General features: G+C 50.5%; 2 protein-coding genes across 7 annotated transcripts in view; one reads left to right on the top strand and one right to left on the bottom strand.

Moving 5' to 3' along the window:
• The first annotated feature begins 1,005 nt into the window (after positions 1-1,005).
• On the top strand, positions 1,006-11,251 carry PRKAB1 (protein kinase AMP-activated non-catalytic subunit beta 1). Of its 2 annotated transcripts, XM_067014533.1 has the most exons (8): positions 1,006-1,104; positions 1,216-1,463; positions 4,003-4,166; positions 5,356-5,449; positions 5,732-5,846; positions 7,917-8,050; positions 9,578-9,646; positions 9,889-11,251. In XM_067014533.1, the coding sequence occupies exons 2-8, from the start codon at positions 1,305-1,307 to the stop codon at positions 9,964-9,966; spliced, it is 813 nt and encodes a 270-aa protein (XP_066870634.1). In that variant the 5' UTR covers positions 1,006-1,104; positions 1,216-1,304; the 3' UTR covers positions 9,967-11,251. The 2 variants fall into 2 exon arrangements, with proteins under 2 accessions (XP_066870634.1, XP_058896799.1); XM_059040816.2 differs by lacking the exons at positions 9,578-9,646; positions 9,889-11,251 and adding an exon at positions 9,259-9,440 and having other exon boundaries at positions 1,029-1,463.
• A 5,904-nt stretch (positions 11,252-17,155) lies between these two features.
• The window catches only part of CIT (citron rho-interacting serine/threonine kinase), a 173,501-nt gene continuing 171,153 nt past the window's right edge, over positions 17,156-19,503 (bottom strand). For all 5 annotated transcript variants that reach the window (XM_059040791.2, XM_059040788.2, XM_067014720.1 and 2 more), the window contains one exon: positions 17,156-19,501. In XM_059040791.2, the coding sequence (XP_058896774.1) occupies positions 19,478-19,501 (24 nt within the window). In that variant the 3' untranslated portion in view covers positions 17,156-19,477. The remainder of the gene's footprint in view (positions 19,502-19,503) is intronic.

Below are 19,503 nucleotides of genomic sequence, written 5' to 3' on the forward strand. Positions count from 1 at the left end.
AATATTTTAGCACCACACGTGTACATACTTCTTGCTGAAGCACTGGTCACGGTAAATGACAAACGCTAATAAATGCTTTTTTTTTTTTTTTTTTGTGATACGCGGGCCTCTCACTGTTGTGGCCTCTCCCGTCGCGGAGCACAGGGTCCGGACGCACAGGCTCAGCGGCCATGGCTCACGGGCCCAGCCGCTCCGTGGCATGCGGGATCTTCCAGGACCGGGGCACGAACTCGTGTCCCCTGCATCGGCGGCAGGCGGACTCTCAACCACTGCGCCACCAGGGAAGCCCAATGAATGCATTTAATGCAGAATTACGTGTTCGAAGTGATTTTAAAATAGCTTGCAAAATTACCTGTCAAAAGGCTGTGCACTCAATTTTTTGAAAATACACGAATAATTCCAGCGTTTTACAACCCCAAGCTACTAGACGTGAGAAGTTTCCAGAGTTTAATGGTCTGTCATTTTCTCAAACACCTGCAAGACTATCTGCATAAGAATCACCTGGAGTGCTTATTAAAATGCAGACCCCACGCCAGAGCTTCGGAATCATAATTTCTGGGGATTAGGAGCAGGTGAATCTGCATTTTAAACAGGCACGCCATGTGATTCTAGGGCACTCAAAGGCGTGAGAGCTAGCGCACTAAAGGGCTTTAAGGAGTCTTAATTAGATTTGCCCTTTAGAACGACCCCTTTAGCTGTAAAGTGTAGAATCAACTGAAAGTGGGCAGAAGTAACCGAGATAACTAACACCATACATAGCTTATCCCAGAGCGGGGAGGGCGGCTCAGATGGCCTGCGCGCTTCTGCGCCCCCTGCTGGCCATCAGCAGCCACGTCCTGGACCGGCCGGAGCGGCTAACTGCGACTGCGCCCTCCGAAGCCCGCCGGGACCGTCTGGGTGCTTGCCAAAGCGCTGGCCTGGGCCGGAAGCGGAAGTGAGGTCGAGTTCGCCTCGCGCGCTTCTCCCACCGCAGCCACTCCCAACCCTGAGGGTTGGGTCGCTTTGCGCAAGTGCCGGAAGCGGAAGTTGTTAAGACGTGGGGGAGTTCTTGGGAGAGAGTCGAGAGCGCTCCGTGTGTTCGCTCTGCGGCAGCCTGAGCATCAGGTAAAGCGCATTTGTGAGACCTCGGCAGCCCTGCTACCCGGCCCAAGCCGGATCCCGACCCCGTATCCTAACCTGAGGGGTGTGGTACCCGGTGCTCCGACTCCTTCCTAGGGTCCTGGTGGAGGTACCGGGAGTCACTTGTTCCTCCCTTGGAGTGAGGTCCCCCGTCCGGCTTCCCGGTGTCGCCGTAGACCTCCGCCATGGGCAACACGAGCAGCGAGCGCGCTGCGCTGGACCGGCAGGGCGGCCACAAGACGCCCCGAGGGGACAGCTCGGGGGGCTCCAAGGATGGGGACAGGCCCAAGATCCTGATGGACAGCCCCGAGGACGCTGACCTCTTCCACTCCGAGGAAATCAAGGTAATGGGGGTGTGGGAATCTGAGTCCCCTTGACTAATGTTGAAATCTCCTAGACCCCTCCCCTCGTATCCCCTCTAATCGTCAGAAGTGGGAGAGCCGTCTTAGCAGCTCAGGAACCAGTGTCTAATTACCGATATGAGGAAGTCACCTTGAGGGAAGAGGAATTCACTTCGTTTAATATCATTAAGGAAAAGGCAGCTCTGAGACAGGTTCAAATTCTTAATTAATTAAGATCGTGGCTCTAGCAGTAATTGAGAGCCAGTCTCTGCTTTTCTCTTAGGTATATAATTAATTTCACAGCTCTGAGAAATCTTCCACCACCTTTACTCAGACTGGCGCTTTTTGTAATAGTTTTGCAGTTAACTTTCAGTTTTGGACATAAGCCAGAACATGTGTAAGGTGAACGTAGAGTCGAATAGCTGACTGCAGCTGCCAGAGGTCTTTAGTTCTGCTGAAAACTTGTGGTTCACCCTTTAGCGCAGGCATAGAAAAGTCATTTGACTTCCGGAGGTCAGTGAGTAACTGAAACATAAGTCTGAAGGAGGCAGCTAGCTGCTCAGCTTCTCTCTCCTATTGTTTATATATGACTTAATATTTTAAACAGGCCAAAGCAAACATTTTTGCAGGCCAGATTTGGGCGTCCTGCTGCAGTCTGCTTTAACTCATTAAAAACTGAAAAGAGGGGGCTTCCCTGGTGGCGCAGTGGTTGCGAGTCCGCCTGCTGATGCAGGGGACACGGGTTCGTGCCCCGGTCCGGGAGGATCCCACGTGCCGCGGAGCGGCTGGGCCCGTGAGCCGTGGCCGCTGAGCCTGCGCGTCCGGAGCCTGTGCTCCGCAGCGGGAGAAGCCACAACAGTAAAAGGCCCGCGTACCGAAAAAAACAAAAAACAAAACCCTCTAAAGACGGTTCTCGATTCCTGCTTCAGCCACTTTCCTGCTAACCACCTGGTGTGGTCAGTTTCTAGGGGCAGAGCCCGGTCCGAGAATACTTAGTGATTCTGGCAGTTGACTGATATGTATGTGGTATATCCTAAAGAAATGAACAACTAAATACCTAAAGGGCACTGCAACAAGTAGGTTTAGGGGAGATGACAAACACCTCTTCCCCGCTCCGACACACACATTCTGTTAGTATCTAGTTGCCTATTAATCATCAGTGTCCATTAGGCTAATTGCCTGGCAACTCATCTGAGCTGTACTCATTTTTCCTCAGATGCTGGCCTGGGTGATCGCATTATTATCTTATATCCTCACCTGGATCTTGGCTTTGAGGCTAACCCATAAAGAGTCTGCTTTTACTTGGCCCTCCAGCCTGTGATTTCAGCTTGCTTTCTGAATTCGTTGCTTTCCTGAAGCTGTGTGCAGAGTGAACTTTGGAATCCTGTTTTCCCAATGATTTGACATCTCTTCCCCTAGAAATAACTTTGGCCCAAGGGCAGCCGTTTAAGACACCGTAAGAATCAAACTACTTTCTTTAAGAAATATTTGTCCTTTTGCTGTTTTAAAACTCTTAAAAGAAATGTTTAGCATACAGATGATTTGTAGAGAATGATTTAAATAATTTCCATTATCATTTCCACAGAAGTTACTGAAATGATGTAGCAGACACACTGGGTTGAATGCTTGGATACCAAAGAAAAAAAAATCGTGAACTCTTTTAACTATACTTGTTCACCATTTTGGCTGTGGCAAGTTATCACACCCTCGTTGGAAAGCGATTGCAGTCTGTTATTCTTTAATCTGTAAATTGTGTTAAAGGTCACAGAATGCAGGTATCTTTAAAATGAGCTCAGGTATTTGAAATGAAGGTGCTAGAAACCTGCTCCGGACCTTTTAAGAGTCTATCACAGCCTAGAACTCCTGCTCTTTGGTTTCTGACTAGGAAAAATGTAAGAGATCCAAAACCACACCCAGAGTCAGATGTGTTTTTTTCTCTCATCCCGGAATACCTCCTTTATACAGCGCTGCCCATATAAGAAGTTACTGTTTACCGTAATGAGGGTCAGTCTTTGTCTTATCTTTTTCTCCCTGGTGCCTGGACAGCACTCGGTGATTCGCTTTTGCCTTCCTCAGCACCTGGGCTTGCCAGTTTTCAAGTTGACAGCTCTGGAATTGTCCATAATAAATTTTCATGTACTTCAAATCTTGCTTAATTAAGGGAGGAAAATGACATTTATTAAGCGAATCTCAAATTCATCACTGCCTTCTTGCAAGTGAGCTTTATAACTTCTAGAATTTTGACGACGACCTCCTAAATAACAGCAGTAACAGTAGCTAATGATTATGAAGAGCCTGCTCTGGATCCGACACCATGCAGAGCATTTTACACGGGCTGTCTTGTCTCACTCGGCCTTCACAATAGCCTTAAGAAAGAGCTGCTTTTATTATCTCCATTTTGCAAGTGAGTTAACGAGCCCGAATATGAACCTGGGTAGTGACGGCTGCCTCTTTAGAATGAATTGTCAGTATGAGGGTAATTGTCTCTTGCAGGGAGCTCACTAATGGCTTCCTGTTCCTGAGTCAACCGCTCTGCTTCCAGGCTCCGGAGAAGGAGGAGTTCCTGGCCTGGCAGCACGATCTGGAAGTGAATGACAAAGCTTCTGCCCAGGCTCGGCCAACTGTGTTTCGATGGACAGGGGGCGGAAAGGAAGTTTACTTATCTGGGTCCTTCAACAACTGGAGTAAACTTCCCCTCACAAGAAGGTAATCGCCTGGGTGTGTTCATCTATTTGTCTTAACCCGGGGCTACTCTGGTTTCTGAAGGACTCCTGTGGGTGAATAGAAGAGGATGTTTTTATAAAGTCGATGCTGAATGGAAAAATAGTTGTGCTTAGTAATTCACAGGGTTCAAATCTCACACACCGAGGAGTCGTGCTGGGTTTAGAGCACGCTTAGAAGAAAACGTTGCCCAGTTACGAGCATTTCCATTTCACGGACACCTTTCACTTCAGATATTCTAGCTTTTTGTCTGTTCAGGCAGGACTTGTTTCAGAAAGAGAACTCTATTCCTAGCACAGTGGACAGAGCGGGATTTGACTCCTTGTTGGCTGAGCTGAGCCTCAGTGTGAGGAGGGAACGTTGGACCAGATGATCTCTGAGCTTCCTTCCAACTTGGACTCTATCACTTTTGTTTGAAAGGTACACATTATGTAGGCACCATTAGCACGACTATAGCCAAACATTTGCTCAGACACCCTAGCTTGGACGGCTGTCTCAAATTGTCTGTGGAAAAGCATCTTCACTAGTAAGTCCTCTTGATGAAACAAAGGAAGAAATCGTGCCCTGCTGGGCCAGACCTGGTTCTAGATAAGGAGCCGCCTGCTTTTCCAGGGGTCCAGTTGGTGTAGGAGGGAGCCACTCAGCCCAGTTACAAGTCATGCTGGTCAGGAGAACAAAACCATCAAATGAGAGAGGTTTCGTGGAACCCTTTTTTCAGTAGTTGTGCGAGTTGCTTCAGGGAGCTGTTTGTACATCCTATGAAATTGATCGCCTGTCCTGAGCTAGGCAAGCTAGCAAAGGGTAAAACTTGGCGGACAGCTTGCTGTTTATCTTGTGCTACCATCCTCCTTGGCCTCCAGGCTGCCAGGTGTTATTTTGCACACAAGTTGAGGACGAATGACTGTTTGTTGACCTTCTGATGGTAGGAACGTGGACTCCTTGTGTTTGAGCAAAGCGGGTTTTCCAGGAAACCTCTTACGATGCCACTTCCTGGTCGCTTTTCTAGATTGAGATCATTACACTGACTTGTCTGAATTGGTTAAAAATGTCTATTTCTCGTGCAGCCGGACCCTTGGTTTTACGTGGAAGCTTTGTTTTGTTCTGTGGCTGGTTTTGCGCGTCAGCCGAGAGGGCAGCCGCCCCGCTAACGTCGGCCGCCCCCTTTTTCTCGCAGCCACAATAACTTTGTAGCCATCCTGGACCTGCCCGAAGGAGAACACCAGTACAAGTTCCTCGTGGACGGTCAGTGGACCCACGACCCTTCTGAGGTACTCTTCCTCCTGCCCTAGGTCCTCTGGCCGCCCCCGCGGTCCAGACAAACCGCCTCCCTCAGAGACACTTGCCAGGTCCCTTTGTCCTGCTGCTCGAAGTCCCTGTGCGCGGCCGAGCTAGATGGCAGTGCTCCTTGTCAACCTGTCGGCATCCTTGAGCGAGATGAGCGGGTGGGCCGGCCAGGGGGTGAGACCTTCCAGCCAGGGCCGCTAGATCCTCTAAAGAACACCTCCAGACACCTTCCACGTTGTGATTTCGGCCTGTCTGTCTCTTCCCAGCCGGTAGTGACCAGCCAGCTTGGCACAGTAAACAACGTCATTCAAGTGAAGAAAACTGACTTTGAAGTATTTGATGCTTTAATGGTGGATTCCCAAAAGTGCTCCGATGTGTCTGGTATGAGCAGTTATTTTATACCACGTGTGTGCAGGTGGGGGCTGTATAGTTTAGAAATACCTGTTTCTCTTGCCCCTCGCTCTTGAGCGGGAGCCGCCCAATCGGTGGATGTCCGTAGCTCCCCAGAGAGCCACGAAACTAATTTCTAACTCTGTGTCAGGTCAGCTTGCTAAGATCTAGCTCTGAGGGACCCGTAAGCCATTTTTTTTTTTGGTCATCTCCAGGATTCCGTAGGTCTGCTTGGCCACAGAGAGCAGACACTGGAAACGGAACCGGAGCTTGATCTCGTGCCAGGGCAGGCCCGAGAGGCCCTGGAGAGTTGCATCGGGTCGGTGAGGGGCCAGCACTGGGGAAGCCAGCCTGCTCGGGGCACCTGGAGAGTTTCAGCCCGACAGGTGATACACTGACCCCTCAGTGACCTTGGCATCATTTGCGTGGTCCGTGAGCACCTGGTCCGAATCCCTTCGCGGGGGGGAAAGGCTCACCGCAGAACAGGCTACCCAGCACGGCCTGCTCGGTGTGGTCCCGGTAAAACTCGCCCGTCTTCCAAGAGTCATCCGATATCGAACTTTCAGTAACTTGCTTGGCATCCAAACCCACAGGAGGAACCTGCTTGGAAACAGTACGTGCTACGCAGGGAGAAAGACGCGTTGGCATCGATGGCGTTCACACCAGCTGCACAGCCCCTTCTTGCAGGGCCTTAAACCGTCACAGGACCCCTGTGGGGAGCAGTGACGGTTCCCCGGGACTGTGCCTGACTGTCTAGGAAAACGGGTTTGGTTCACAGGATGATTCTTCATTGTCACCTGCCTGGGCCTGGGGGTCCTGCCCCCAGGACCTCTTAACTCTTTATCAGCTCAGAACTCACACTGGCAGGTGGACCACGTGGCTGACAGGTCATGTTATTGAGCAGGAATCGGAACTCCAAAAATAGCATTCTCCGCTCTGGGTAGCTAACGGGTCCTTTCGAGAAGTCATTTCTGTTGTATTCCAACAGGTGGGAATTGAGGGGTGGGGGAAATGCCCAGATATCCCTTACTTGCTGATAAGTGAAATTTGAGGCCACAATCCAAAGCTTTTAGTCAAGATTGTGCAGCAGAGGTTGCCTGGGGAAAGGAAGCTGACCCCTCGCTGCTGGGAAGCCAACTTCAGGCTCTCCATACTCTTCTCATACTTAAACACTCCCTTTCTCAGAATACATACTGACTCCTCATGGCTCAGTTTTCTGCACTGCATGCCTTTCTCAGTTTCCTCCTGTGATGGGGGCTGGGTTGTGTGAAGGGAGTCTGTCCCCTAGAGAATGACGTGGAAGGCATTGGCGGAGCCAAGCCGTCTCAGCTTTACGGGGACAGCACGAGTCCCGGCGGCCAGACACTCCCCAGGTGTCCTTTGGATCACAGCTCAGTCCCCGCCAGCTGGCCAAATGTCGCTAAGTGAGCGGCTTCGAAGCTTACGGAACACTGCACTTCTAGAAGCTTCTTCATATATCTGTATAATGGGGATACTCCAGCATGAGTTTAAGAGGAACCGGAGAGCGATGGAGGCAGAGAGCCTTTAGAGGTCAGGTCTTCAACTTTTCGTTGTTTTAGTTTTGAAATGCACCCGCGCCTCTGTGTGAACGGGCTGCTTTATCTTCGGTTTTGTTCTGGCTGCTGGCACGCCTCACTTGGGCCCAGCTGCATAAGCCTCACTAGAAGCCTTGAGCTTCTGTGCCGTACTTAGCAGCCCGGCCTGCGGTGAGGAGGACACGTCGGCCGGCGGTGGCGGTTGGGTCAGGTCGTTGTGAGCAGCTTCCCGTGACTCTGTCCCAGGCTCACTGCTTTGCCACGACTGCTGTCTGCCGCCAGAGCGTCTGAATTCACTACTTGAGTTCTATGCCTGTCACCCAATTCCAAAAGTGTTTTCTCATTGCCTCTGCTTTTCCCCCTTGGGGCCAGTGTATCCTTCAAGAGAATATAAATCTGTACTGAGGGAACAGGAGACGTGGAAAACGAAATGTCACTACAAATTGAGACCGTTCCCAGGACTCCTAATTTTCCAAGTGAATGCCCTGTCGCCATCTCCCAACAGAGCTGTCCAGTTCCCCACCGGGACCCTACCATCAGGAGCCCTACGTCTGGAAGCCAGAGGAGCGGTTTAAAGCACCCCCCATCCTCCCGCCGCATCTTCTCCAGGTCATCCTGAACAAGGACACGGGGATTTCCGTGAGTAACCAGACATCTGCCCAGACCATCCTCCACGGTCATGTTCAGCTGCTCCCCTCTGTGCATGTCTTGCAAGGCAGCTCGTGAAAATGTGCAGTGTCACCCATCGGTGTGAACTGCCGGGGTCCCCCTCTGACGTGGGAACGGGCTACTCACGAGATGGTCCCAGAGTGGGCCTCCCCATCTCACAAAGCCTTTCTGAGCCCTTCTTCTTGTGTTCCACTCCCACCTCAAATTTCATGACAAAATATGTAACCGCCTCTTCCCAGTAAGCTGCGTGGTGGAATTCCCCCTCTGGCCCCCGGATTTTAGAATCTTGTTTGTTTGTTTGGCCGCGCTCGGAATGTGGGATCTTAGTTCCCCGACCAGGGATCGAACCCACACCCACTGCAGTGGAAGCATGGAGTCTTAACCACTGAACTGCCAGGGAAGTTCCAGAATCTAGTTTTAATCACCAAATTGCTTTCAGAAACCTCAGGGCTCATGGATCAAAATTTGGGGTATGTGGGTAACACACATTGCCTCTGGGAAATTGATATTGCTTATAAAAAGGAGTGTGCTTCCTACTGAGTCCTGAGGAGCACCCCATTATTCCCTGCGTTGATTTTCCATCCCGTTTGACCTGAACTGCCCGGTTCCCCCGGCTCTGGACTGTGCAGCAGAGCCGTAATTCTTGGAAGTCCAGGTGTTCTTCGGCCTTGTCCAAGCCACCACCTAACAGGCGGAGGCTCCAGGGTGATCAGGTAACTGCTGCTGCTCTAGACGCCCCACGCAAGTGGGTGCATGTGTGCTGAGCGGGGGGCTGGAGGCGTACACGTGCAGGCGTTCCCGCAGCAGTCACGGAGTGCTCCCCGGGGACTCGCTGTTCTTGGGGCTGCTCCGCCCCAAGCACGTACCTGACAGCTGAGCCGGCTTTTACTGGATGCTTTTTCTGTTTTGAATTAGCATTTATAAAATCGGGGAGTGTACGCTGGGGGAAAAAAAAGAAAAACAAACCTGGATTTCTGGCTTCTCTGAAAAAATAGGAAGGTGTGGCAGCACTGCCCGTCGGTATGTGAGCTCTTCTGGAGTGAGAGTGCCTCCCCCCCCTCCCCCTGGTTATCCAGTGCATTCTTCAGGCTCCCCGCCTGAGTCTCAGAGACATGAGTTTGCAACACGCTGCTCAGGAGCGTTGAGTATTGATGGTCTCTTCCCGCTTTTTCTAAAAGTGCCTTCACTGCACGGCTTTCTTCCTGCCCCTCCTCCAAAGAGAGGACAGAACCACGGCCCACGATCTAGATGCAGCCTGGCCAGAGATGCGCACCAGTGCGCCCAGCAGACACCCCGAGAGTGCCCCTTAGTTGGAGCGCCAGGCATGACCCCTCGCCCACCCAGTCACCGTGCACAGGCCCTTTCACCGCCTGACAAGGAAGAAAGGGGCCTGAGAGGCTGCCTCCTTCCCTCTGAAATCTCCCCCGTGAAACACGGGGGAGAAGCTCCTTGATTTCCGAGCCTTACGTGCACCCGTCTGCCTTTGCTCCCCCGCAGTGTGATCCGGCTTTGCTCCCTGAGCCCAACCACGTCATGCTGAACCACCTCTATGCGCTTTCCATCAAGGTAAGGACGCGTTTGTTACCTACGCTGTGTTTCTCCAAGTGTGCTCTGAGGCCCCCTAGCGACGGCCCTACCTGAGTATCGATTCTTACCTAAAGAAAGGGTCGGGCTTCCGGGACCTGACCAGACCCATAGGCTCCTCTTCCGAGGGAAGGCCCAGGAACCGGCTTTTATTCAGGCCTCCCGGTGGTCCTCGTGGCTCCTGACTCAGTCCTGCCTTTGATGGTTTCCGCCCTCTTCCTCAGGACGGAGTGATGGTGCTCAGCGCGACCCACCGGTACAAGAGGAAATACGTCACCACCTTGTTATACAAGCCCATATGAGGAGCCGGGGGCCGGACCGGGCCCGGGGAGCAGCGGGCGCCGGCGGGCTCCACGCGCGCCTGCTCTTCGCCGCACGGGACGGACTGTCAGTTTCCCCTTTCACGCTCTTCGGAGGACATTTCGTGCCGCCCTACTCCTACTTGAAAGTTTGTTGCAGACACGGCAGCTCCTGGAGCGCCTCGGTCTGTAACAGTCCTCTTAGCACCCGGCGGCTGTGAGCCCCGGGGCTCATCGAGGCTGAGGCGGGAGGAGGGGGAGCAGACGGTCTGCCCCCCACACCGCAGTGCAGAGGACGGTGCGGGTCTAAACTTACGTCCTCTGAACTGGTCACGGAGACTCTTCTTAAGCCAAAAAGGAACCCGAGCCACTTTGCTGGTGGAAATCCGGGAAGCAGGTACCGCGGCCCCACAGAATCTCTCATCATGTGTGTGTGTCTTGACCTGTCCCTGCTGAGGCCTGGCTGTGGACCTAACGGCAAGTATGGTATTGGTCCTGCCTGTCCTCTGAATTCAGAGCAATAGATCGTCTTCCATTCCCTGCTCCAGAGAGGCATAATTCCTATAGAAATTAGAACCTGTCTAATTTCCAGATGAAGTTTTACAGTTGTTTCTTACACTTATGTGCACTGTTTTTTAACCAGAGGCGGCTGACTGTGCAGCCTTAGGGCAATTTTAAATCACCCCAGCTAGACTGCAGATCACGTGAGCTGTGCTCGGCAGGATCCGTTCTCAGAGCGGACTTGGAGAACCACGGCCAGGTCTCCCCGGTGAGCTGGATGATCCTGCGGACTGACCACCACTAGCTGGAAGGTTGTCCACTTTTGTATTCGAATTGTAATGAGGCGACAGTGTTAGCACGAAAATTTTGGAGCGGCGCCCTACCCTAGCCTGTGCCACCTTGCTTGGGACCTCTGGTCCCTCCTTAGCAAAGAAGGCTGTAGCAATTGCTGTTGCTTATTCTGGAAGGAAATTAGCACTTGTGGCAGCCTTCTGAATTTGTGTGAGGAAGACATCCTTTGGACCAAAGCGACCCTGTCCGCACAGCTTGGAGGCGCCGGAGACATGCCCGTTGGCGAGGTGCCTGTGCCCAGGTCGGTGGAAGCTGTTGTCCTGCGCTGCGTTCTGCTGGGAGACGGAGGAACCATATCCCTGCTGTCTCATATTTATTTGGTGAACCTGAGTCTGGGATACCCTTTTTTGTTACTGTTTCCAAAACACTGAATTACTGTCACCTTGATGTACAGGTTTCAATAAAGCTTTGTAAAGATAACGGACATGCACTTGGAGGAAGGTCTGATTTCGTGCAGTCATTTGGAGAAGAGACTGGAGCTCTCCCCAAGGTTTACTCAGTGCGGTGCTTTTCAATCTTTTTCCCGCCTTGGCACACATTGAAAATGGTACCGTCCTTGTGGCACTCTGGGGTGAGTGGACAGGGCAGCTCGGCTCCCTCCCGGGCTGAGGGCCTTTCCCCGACCCACCTGTTCTGCACACAGATTAGAAGGCCGTTAAGAGGCTGTAAAACTGAGCCCCATGGAACCGCTCGACCGCAGGGGAAGCTGAGGAAAAGCAGCAGTGAAGGCCCCTGGCTTGCGTCAGTTGACAGCGTGCCCGGTCCGAGGTCTTGCAGCTTCTTGCTCGTTGGCAAACACCAAGGGGAGCCTGGGGTCATGACACCCTCTTGGAAGACCCCAGGATGTTCTGGAGTCAGCTGTTCTCACCAGCTAAAAGGGCCTCTGTCCCTTCTACCAAAAAGATGGAAGGTTACAGTGTCCCCTTGGTAATAAAGCTTTTCTTCCCAGGCATCAGGAAACGTGTAAATAAATCTAAGAGAAAAGGGAACCCCTCAGGTCATCTGGTCCACTTGAGGTGGAGCTTAGAAAGCATTCCTAGCTGGGTCATTAGCTGTCTCACTGAAAGCCCAAGTGATGTGGGAACCCCAGATTTAGGGGTTGGAGGGATTATTTAAGTAGACTAAGGAAATACACAAAAATCCTCTATCCAAAACTGAATCCAATTTTTTTAAAATTATTGAAGTATAGTTGATTTTACAGTATCGTGTTAGGTTCAGGTCTATAGCATAGCGAGTCACTATTTTTTGTAGCTTGTGTTTCATTGCAGGTTATTGTAAGATATTGGGTATGATTCCCTGTGCTACGCAGTAAATCCCTGTTGCTTATCTAGTTTACGTACAGTAGTTTACATCTGTTAATCCTGGGCCCCTAATTTGTCCCTCCCCTCCCTTTCCCCTTTGGTAACCATAATTTTGTTTTCTGTATCTGTGAGTCTGTTTCTGTTTTGTGTATATATTCATTTGTATTATTTTTAGATTCCACATATGAGTGATAGCATATAGTATTTATGTTCTCTGACTTAATTTCACTAGGCATAATATTTTTTAGGTCCATCCACGGTGCTGCAAATGACAACGTTTCATTTATTTTTATGGCTGAGTAATATTCCAGTGTGTGTGTGTGTGTGTGTGTGTGTGTGTGTGTGTATGTGTATACACACCACATCTTAAGTCTGTCGTCTGTTGATGGGACACCTGGGTTGCTTTAATGTCTTGGCTATTGTAAGTAGGGCTGCTGTGAACATGGAGTACATGTATCTTTTCGAATTAGTGTTTTCATTTTTTTCTGGATATATACCCAGGAGTGAAACTGCTACATCATGTGGTAGTTCTATTGTTAGGTTTTTTTGAGGAGCCCCCATATTGTTTTCCACAGTGGCTGCACCAATTTACCTTCCCACCAACCGTGTAGGGGGGGTTCCCTTTGTTCCACGCCCTCTCCAGCATTTGTTATTTGTAGACTTTTTGATGGTAGCCAGTCTGGCTGTGTGAGGTAGTACCTCATTGTGGTTTGGATTTGCATTTCTCTGTTAATTAGCGATGTTGAGCCCCTTTGCTTGTGTCGTCTTTGAAAAAAATGTCTATTCAAGTCTTCTGCCTAGTTTTTGATTGGGTTGTTTGTGTTTTGGGTATTGGGTTGTATGAGTTGTTTGTATATTTTGGAAATCAACTCCTTGTTGGTTGCATCATTTGCAAATATTTTCTCCCATCTTGTAGGTTGTCCTTTCATTTTGTTGGTGGTTTCCTTTGCTGGGCAAAAAGTTTATGTTTAATGAGGTCCCATTTGTTTATTTTTGCTTTTATTTCTTTTGCCTTGGGAGACTGAAAATACTGCTGTGACTTATGTCAGAGTGTTTCGCCTGTGTTCTCTTCTAGGAGTTTTACGGTGTCGGGTCTTACATTTGGGTCTTTAAACCATTTTGAGTTTATTTTTGTGGATCAAATATTTTTGAAGTATAATTGAAAATACATAGCTAAGCTCAGAAGTATCAAAGGGATATATTGAAGTACCAGCATTGAAGAAACCGTTGCTGTGTTGGTGAGCTGTGAGCGTGGCCCCTGGCCTCGTGGTGGAGACTCAGGGGGTGGGAGGGTAGGCCCCAGCCATAGGCCTCCAGGACCAGGGTTTGACACCCTCACCTGGATAGGAAGCCCACTTCATGAGTTGGCCCAGAAAAGCACTGCCTTTCCTGTAAGAGGGGTTAGAGAATCTGGCTGCTGGCCTGAGTCAGGGCTCAGAGGTGAGTCATCAGCCCCAGGCTGCAGGGGGAAACATCATGTTGGAAAATCTCACCTGCAGATCAGCTCTACTCACAAAGTTCAGATAAAGCCAAACCAAAAATCCAGTGTAAAAACTAATTTGGAGCCAGTAAACCCAGTAAGAGTCCTCTGCAGCCCTGGGGCCACGGGGGACTCCCAGGGGAGTAACTGCTAGGGTGGGGAAATGTAGCCCAAACCACAGAACCCTGGGATGTGGGTGTCAGCATTCACCACAGCTGTTCGTGTGTCTAAAAGACGTCATTTTCTTTAAAAAGCAACACAAAAGGAAGTCCCCCGTGGTCCAGAAGACTGCTAACAGACCCAGGTGAAAGTCTTTATACCCAAGAAGCTAAAAGTAATGGAGTTATTTCATGGATGTGGAACAGGAGGCCCTGTTTGGTCCAAATCACAGGAGCCAAGCCACACTGCGGTGTCCTGTGACCCAGGTAATGCTTTCTCTATTAATGGGTGAGGACTGGTTACATGGTTGGTTAAAGTGTAACTGAAATTGCTTTTGAATTAAGCTATTTTTTTTCTCCAGAAATGTATATACAAATGAATTTTTGGAGCCAAGGGTAAGGTCTTTAAATTACTAGTGGGTAAAGTGGTATTGCAAGGTAAACAGAACCATATGTCAGCATATTGAAACCAAAGATCAAGACCAGGGCAAGGTCTTTTCCTTCCCTCTGGTCAAAGCCTGGCTTCATGTTAGATTCGGCCGTTCCCCCCCACCATCCGCTCTCCCGGAGTGTGGACACTGGACTGAGATGAGGGATGTCATCCACTTCAGTGCTTGACTAGCTGTGTGACCTTGGGCAAATCACATGACCTCTCAGCCCAATTTCCTCTCCTGAAAAATGGAAGGGGTTGGACTAGCACTAAATGATTCCTAGGGCTCCTTTCATTTCACATTGGGAGCCACAAAGCTTTTACACCATGAGTGGAATATGGCCACAGACAGGAAGTCAAGGGCCAGAAAAGGAAAAAGTGCCAGCACTGTAAGCTCAGTTAGGAAACCTCCAAGATGCCAAGGGCCAAGATGGGAAAACACAGAACATCAAAGTGATACCGTGCATGGCTAAGGTCAGAGACTCAACCATTTGAGGGAAAAACAAAATTTCATTTTGTTTAACTCAGTTAATTCTAGATGAGCATGGTTTCATTTCTGAGCGTGAACTCAATTCTCCTGATACGTGACCCCCCACCAGTGTTTACAAACGGTTTGAGTGCACCGATGCAGACCCAAGTCTCTGGGCCACTCAACCCTCCATCCAGCTTTTTAGCACCTCACTTGATCAGCAAATTAGTGGAGAAAAGCTAGAGCCTTCTACCCTGGGATGCCCATTATAATTGTCTTCAGGAGAAAACAGTAAGCTACGAAGGAACGTATGTACAAGTCATTCCAGCTAATTGTAAAAACATCAACAAGGGCCCTCCTAAGAGTCGCCGCTGCTGTGAGTCAGACCCTTGGAGAACCAGTGCCCTGCCTCTGGGATCAGCCACTGAGCTCAGCTCCCACAACTACCGCGTCTTGTTTTGTCCTGAAGCCAGCCAGAGGGCCTGGGCCTGGCTGCGGAGTGCATTCACCCATTTCATCTGCCAGACTCAACAGCAAGTGAGAACAAGAGACAGCTCCGGTCGTGTGTACGCTGGATCAACTTTATTTTCCCTGTTTGTGGTTCTCTGAAAGGACGGGCCGAGTCGTGTATAGCAGTAAAGTCATTTCCAGAGTTCTTTACCTCTAACAACCCCTCCAGGGCAAACAGGAGTTCGGTTAATCATTGACAGACTCAAGAGAAAGCCAAGCCATCTGTGCAGTTCCGGATTTCCACGGCCCTGCCCTCCCAGCTTGGGAAGATAAAAGCCTCAAGTTTGACTAGGCAACTGATGAGACATTTTCTCATGTAAACGCTGTACCTAGAGCCACAGTCTCCATGCTTTCGGCGTCATGAGCAATATTTAAACTGCCAAGAAAGAAATCTGACTGGGTCAGGCCGAGCTTCCTCAGCCTCAGCACTCCGGACATTTTGGGCCTGGTGACTTTGCGGAAGGTGGGCGTGCGGGCCACCCTGTGCCCGGTGGGGTGGCCTCGGCCCGGCGCCCTTGCGGTGCGGGCAGTACCGCCAGCTGCGACAGCCAGAGATGTCTCCAGAGATTGTCAGGTGTCCTCAAGGGAAGGGAGCCAGGTCACCCCTAGTTTAGAACCACTGGAGCAGGCCGGTCTGTTGTATTATGAGACCAGAAGCTTAGCCGGCCCCACCCCTGTGGGCCTAGCATTATTGCTTTAGACTTAAATCTGCATGAATATTTTCTAAAGCAGATCACGTTCTCAAGAGGCCCAATTCCGAAGACAAACTAGCTGGTCAGTCCTGTTAAGCACAGCATCCCTTTTTGGCCTAGGTCTCCAAATCCTAATTCCATAGTTATGAAATTTGCTTTGCAAGCTGCTTCTTTAGTCTCGTGAAAATGAAGTTGTAAGAGCAGAAAATGTGATGTCTAATTTTGTGCTTAAGAGCTCGGAATAGCAGCCTGGACGGCTGGGCCTCAGTTTATGCTGTGCCTGAGTAATTTGTTTCTTTGAGCGCCTTGCTTAGGGTCCAGAGAACCTTTCTGGCACATTCCTCTCGGAACCAAACCACGTTTACTTACGCTTTTGAAGTGTTCCATGGCTGCCGGGAACCCTCAGGACAATGACGGAAGCGGCGCTCAGCGGACTTCTTCTCGTCTCAAAAGGAAGGAAGGGCTCCAACATTTTACTCGTTCATCTTCCAAATTATTTTCGTTCTTAGAGTTGGCAGATTTGTATCCCCAGCGGTAAAAGAGAAAGGAACAGAATAGAATCGCAAGTACGACTCCTGTCACAGGGCAAGTCGGCTACGACCCTGCCAGTCAGAATTTGACTGTGGTCAGATTACTTCATTGGAAAATAAAAATTGAAGACTGAAAGCAACAGGAACCATGAGAAAATTACCATTTGCCAAAACCAGTGTTTGTCTGGCTCAACAAAGTTTATACCAACAAAACGAAAGCATCTTAGAAGAATTTACCTTGCAGACTATAAAAATTCATTTAGTTAAAAAGAGAAGTATCTACATTTTTAATTACCTTGATCCGAATTCCTCCCTCGAGAAATCTACATCATTAAAACTGGTGGCATTATCCTAATCGATGAGAGGAATTGAAAGGTGACCTGTTTTTCTTGTTTGTTATCAATGGCGTTACAGGAGAGCTGGGTAGTGCACTCTCCAGTAATCCTTTCAAAGTGGCCTGCCTGCCTTAAGGAGCTCTCCAGTCCTGCAGCCCTGTAAAGTGACCTTAATAGCCAGTTCGTGGTTCACTGGAAGTAATGACCAAACTTCGACAACGTGGCACTTCTGGAAGAGGACGTCGCTGGTCTCTCGATTCCAGGAGAGCAGCTTGCTCTAAGCCCCGTGTGGCTCTGCACCCCTCACCCCCAGAAGCCTCCTCCCCTGGAAGGCAGGACGGCCCCACGCCGTGCTCCCAAGCTGAGGCTGACAGTGGCGATACTTTGGGTTTTTATGGGCTCTCTTAAGAAAAGAAGAGGTCTTGCACTAAGGCAAACATTTTAGATCATTGCTTTATTTGACTATTTGTTCAACAGAGTTCATTCCTCTCAAGGTGGATCTTGAACCGTTCCTTGTGATCTTTTCCTTGTTCTGAATAAAAAAGGTAATGAAGAAAAAGCCTGTACTTTTGGACCTAGAATCTTATTTATGCTAATAAGCTTTGACTGCAGTTTCGTGTTACGCTATTTCCTGCTGGCATCTCGGTGGTCACACGGAGCTCCCCACACGCCGGTGAAGACGGCTGTCCACAACTACCACCGTTGAAACCAAAAGTAAGAGTTGAAAAATGCACCTTTTACAATAAAAAAGTAGAAACCAATTCAATTTCCTTTTTTTTTAAGAATATAAAGTTTCTTGTAAATATGTACAGTCTTTGAGCTAGTTCTATAGCAGGAAGCATTTCACAAACGAGACACACGATACACACTTTGAGGGCTAAGAAGCCCATTTCTCATGGAGATCCTAAATGAGATGCCAAGACTAAAACACCAATTTCCAGTGACCTCTCCAAATACTTGTGGACCAAGAGACAGAAACTTCAGCAAACATTGTCAGATGTGCCCTGGAGAAGGGAGGGGATGCAGCGTGACCCCAAAGACGAAGCAACACAGAGGACACGACAGCACGACACTGGCCAAGGATGCGACAGCGTGGAGGAAGGGCCGTGGGCGTTTCAAACAACAAAGCACTTCGGTTAAGAGACGAGCGGGAAGGAGCCGGGACTCAGGCCAGGTTGCAATCTGGAGAGTGAGCTGAACCGTGGACACGGGGGTTACAATGCGGTCACGTTCGCCAGCTGCGGTGGGAACAGATCTACCTGTCAGCTTACCTAGGATGTGCCCTGGTGCTTTGAGGTGTGGAGAAGCAAGAGAGGCCTGGTGGGAGATTAAAGGCAGAAATAAGGCCGCTAGTTAGCTTGCCAACTGCAAAGCCTCTAGTTGGTTCTTTACAGGTTGCCGGGAACCTCGCACCGCCAGAGGGGAGAGAGAAACTGGGTGAGCCGCACGGCACCTAAGGAGGGCTTCCCCGCCCGGCTGGGGTGGGAGAGTTGAACTGCGGCTTCCTTCTCGAACTTCCTGGTCTGAGTCTAGCGCTAGGGAGAGGCTCGTTTGGGAAGCCACGGTTTTCACGGGGTAGAACCTGGTGGATTGTGTGTGGGCGGAGTTGGCCGCGCAGGTGTCGGCAGGGAGGGGGTGCGAGTGGGAGGTGTGGTTTGCTGAAATCCTTCTCTGGTCGTAAGGCTTGAGCGTTTGGTTTTTGTTTGTTCAGTGCTACAGACTGCAGCTTGTGGCCAGTGAGTTGGCAAGTCCCAGAGGGTCTCGGCTCGGCGGGAGCTGTGGGATGGAACTAGGGCATCGGCAGAGCAACCCAAGGGGCAGCCAGGTCAGGGGGCAGCGCATGCAGTGAACCGCCATGCAGAACTCCCGGGGAGCCGGGGAGAGTGCGCCATCATGACAGGAGGTGAGTGCCTCCGGCCCCCGCCTGGACGCCCATCGGTGCCGGGCTCAGAGCAAGTCTGTTGCATGCTTTCCTGGCCAAAGCTGCGTGGAAAGCGGAGACGGCAGGCCGGTGGGTGACGCGGAGGGGCGGGGAGGGAAAAGCCCCCCGTGGTCCCTTGGCCCCAAGTCACTGCCTCTGAGCCGGGCCGATGACCTCCGTACATTCGCAGCTGGTGGGAGGGGAAGTCGTCAAGGCCGTGAAAGGCCACGAGAACGGTAAACATTTGGCTGAGATGTCACCCTGGGTAAGACAGGGCCATCTGTGAGGAGGGACTGGAAGGAGAGTGGACCTAGGTGAGCGTGGGAGGTTAGCCAGTGGCAGGGGCTCGTCTGCGGTACACGTCGGTCGGAAAGACCTGGTTCTTGGCCTGCTACAAATGACTACAACAGGAAATACGGTGCTATTCAAATCTATTAAGAAGTCTGTTGTCTTAAAAAACAACAACAACAAAAAAAAAAACAGAAAAACAAAAACCCAACCGACCCTAGGATCTTAAAGTAGCTGTTAATCAGGGTTCCGGCCACGTTGTCGTTAGCCCCCGGTTGGTTTCCCGTGATGAACTGGTACAGGCTGGAGCTAGGTACAAAAGTTCATGAATGCCTTGAAAGAGTAACAAAGTGCAGAGAGGGTGACTGCGGGAGGGCGCCGGCAGCTCCCAGGAGGCCCACGCCCCTCCGGGCCGCGGGGTGTCCGTGCTGAGGCGGGGCTGGGTCCAGCTGCGCTGCGGGCACGGGGGTCTCCTTCGGCAGCGTTCCATGGTGCGGTTGGTGTTTTCCTGCAGGTCAAGATGAGGAGTTGGGTTTTCTGGCCGAGATTTATACTGAAGACTGGTCCCAGACCT

This window comes from Kogia breviceps, chromosome 15 (genome assembly GCF_026419965.1).
Source record: "Kogia breviceps isolate mKogBre1 chromosome 15, mKogBre1 haplotype 1, whole genome shotgun sequence".
Lineage (NCBI taxonomy): Eukaryota > Metazoa > Chordata > Mammalia > Artiodactyla > Physeteridae > Kogia > Kogia breviceps.

What these genes read in the sequence shown, in the direction of transcription:
- PRKAB1 (XM_067014533.1), top strand. Translation starts at nt 1,305, where the DNA reads ATGGGCAACACGAGCAGCGAGCGCGCTGCGCTGGACCGGCAGGGCGGC. An exon ending in TCCACTCCGAGGAAATCAAG is followed by an intron (nt 1,464 to 4,002) that starts GTAATGGGGGTG and finishes CTCTGCTTCCAG; the next exon opens with GCTCCGGAGAAGGAGGAGTT. An exon ending in ACAAGGACACGGGGATTTCC is followed by an intron (nt 8,051 to 9,577) that starts GTGAGTAACCAG and finishes GCTCCCCCGCAG; the next exon opens with TGTGATCCGGCTTTGCTCCC.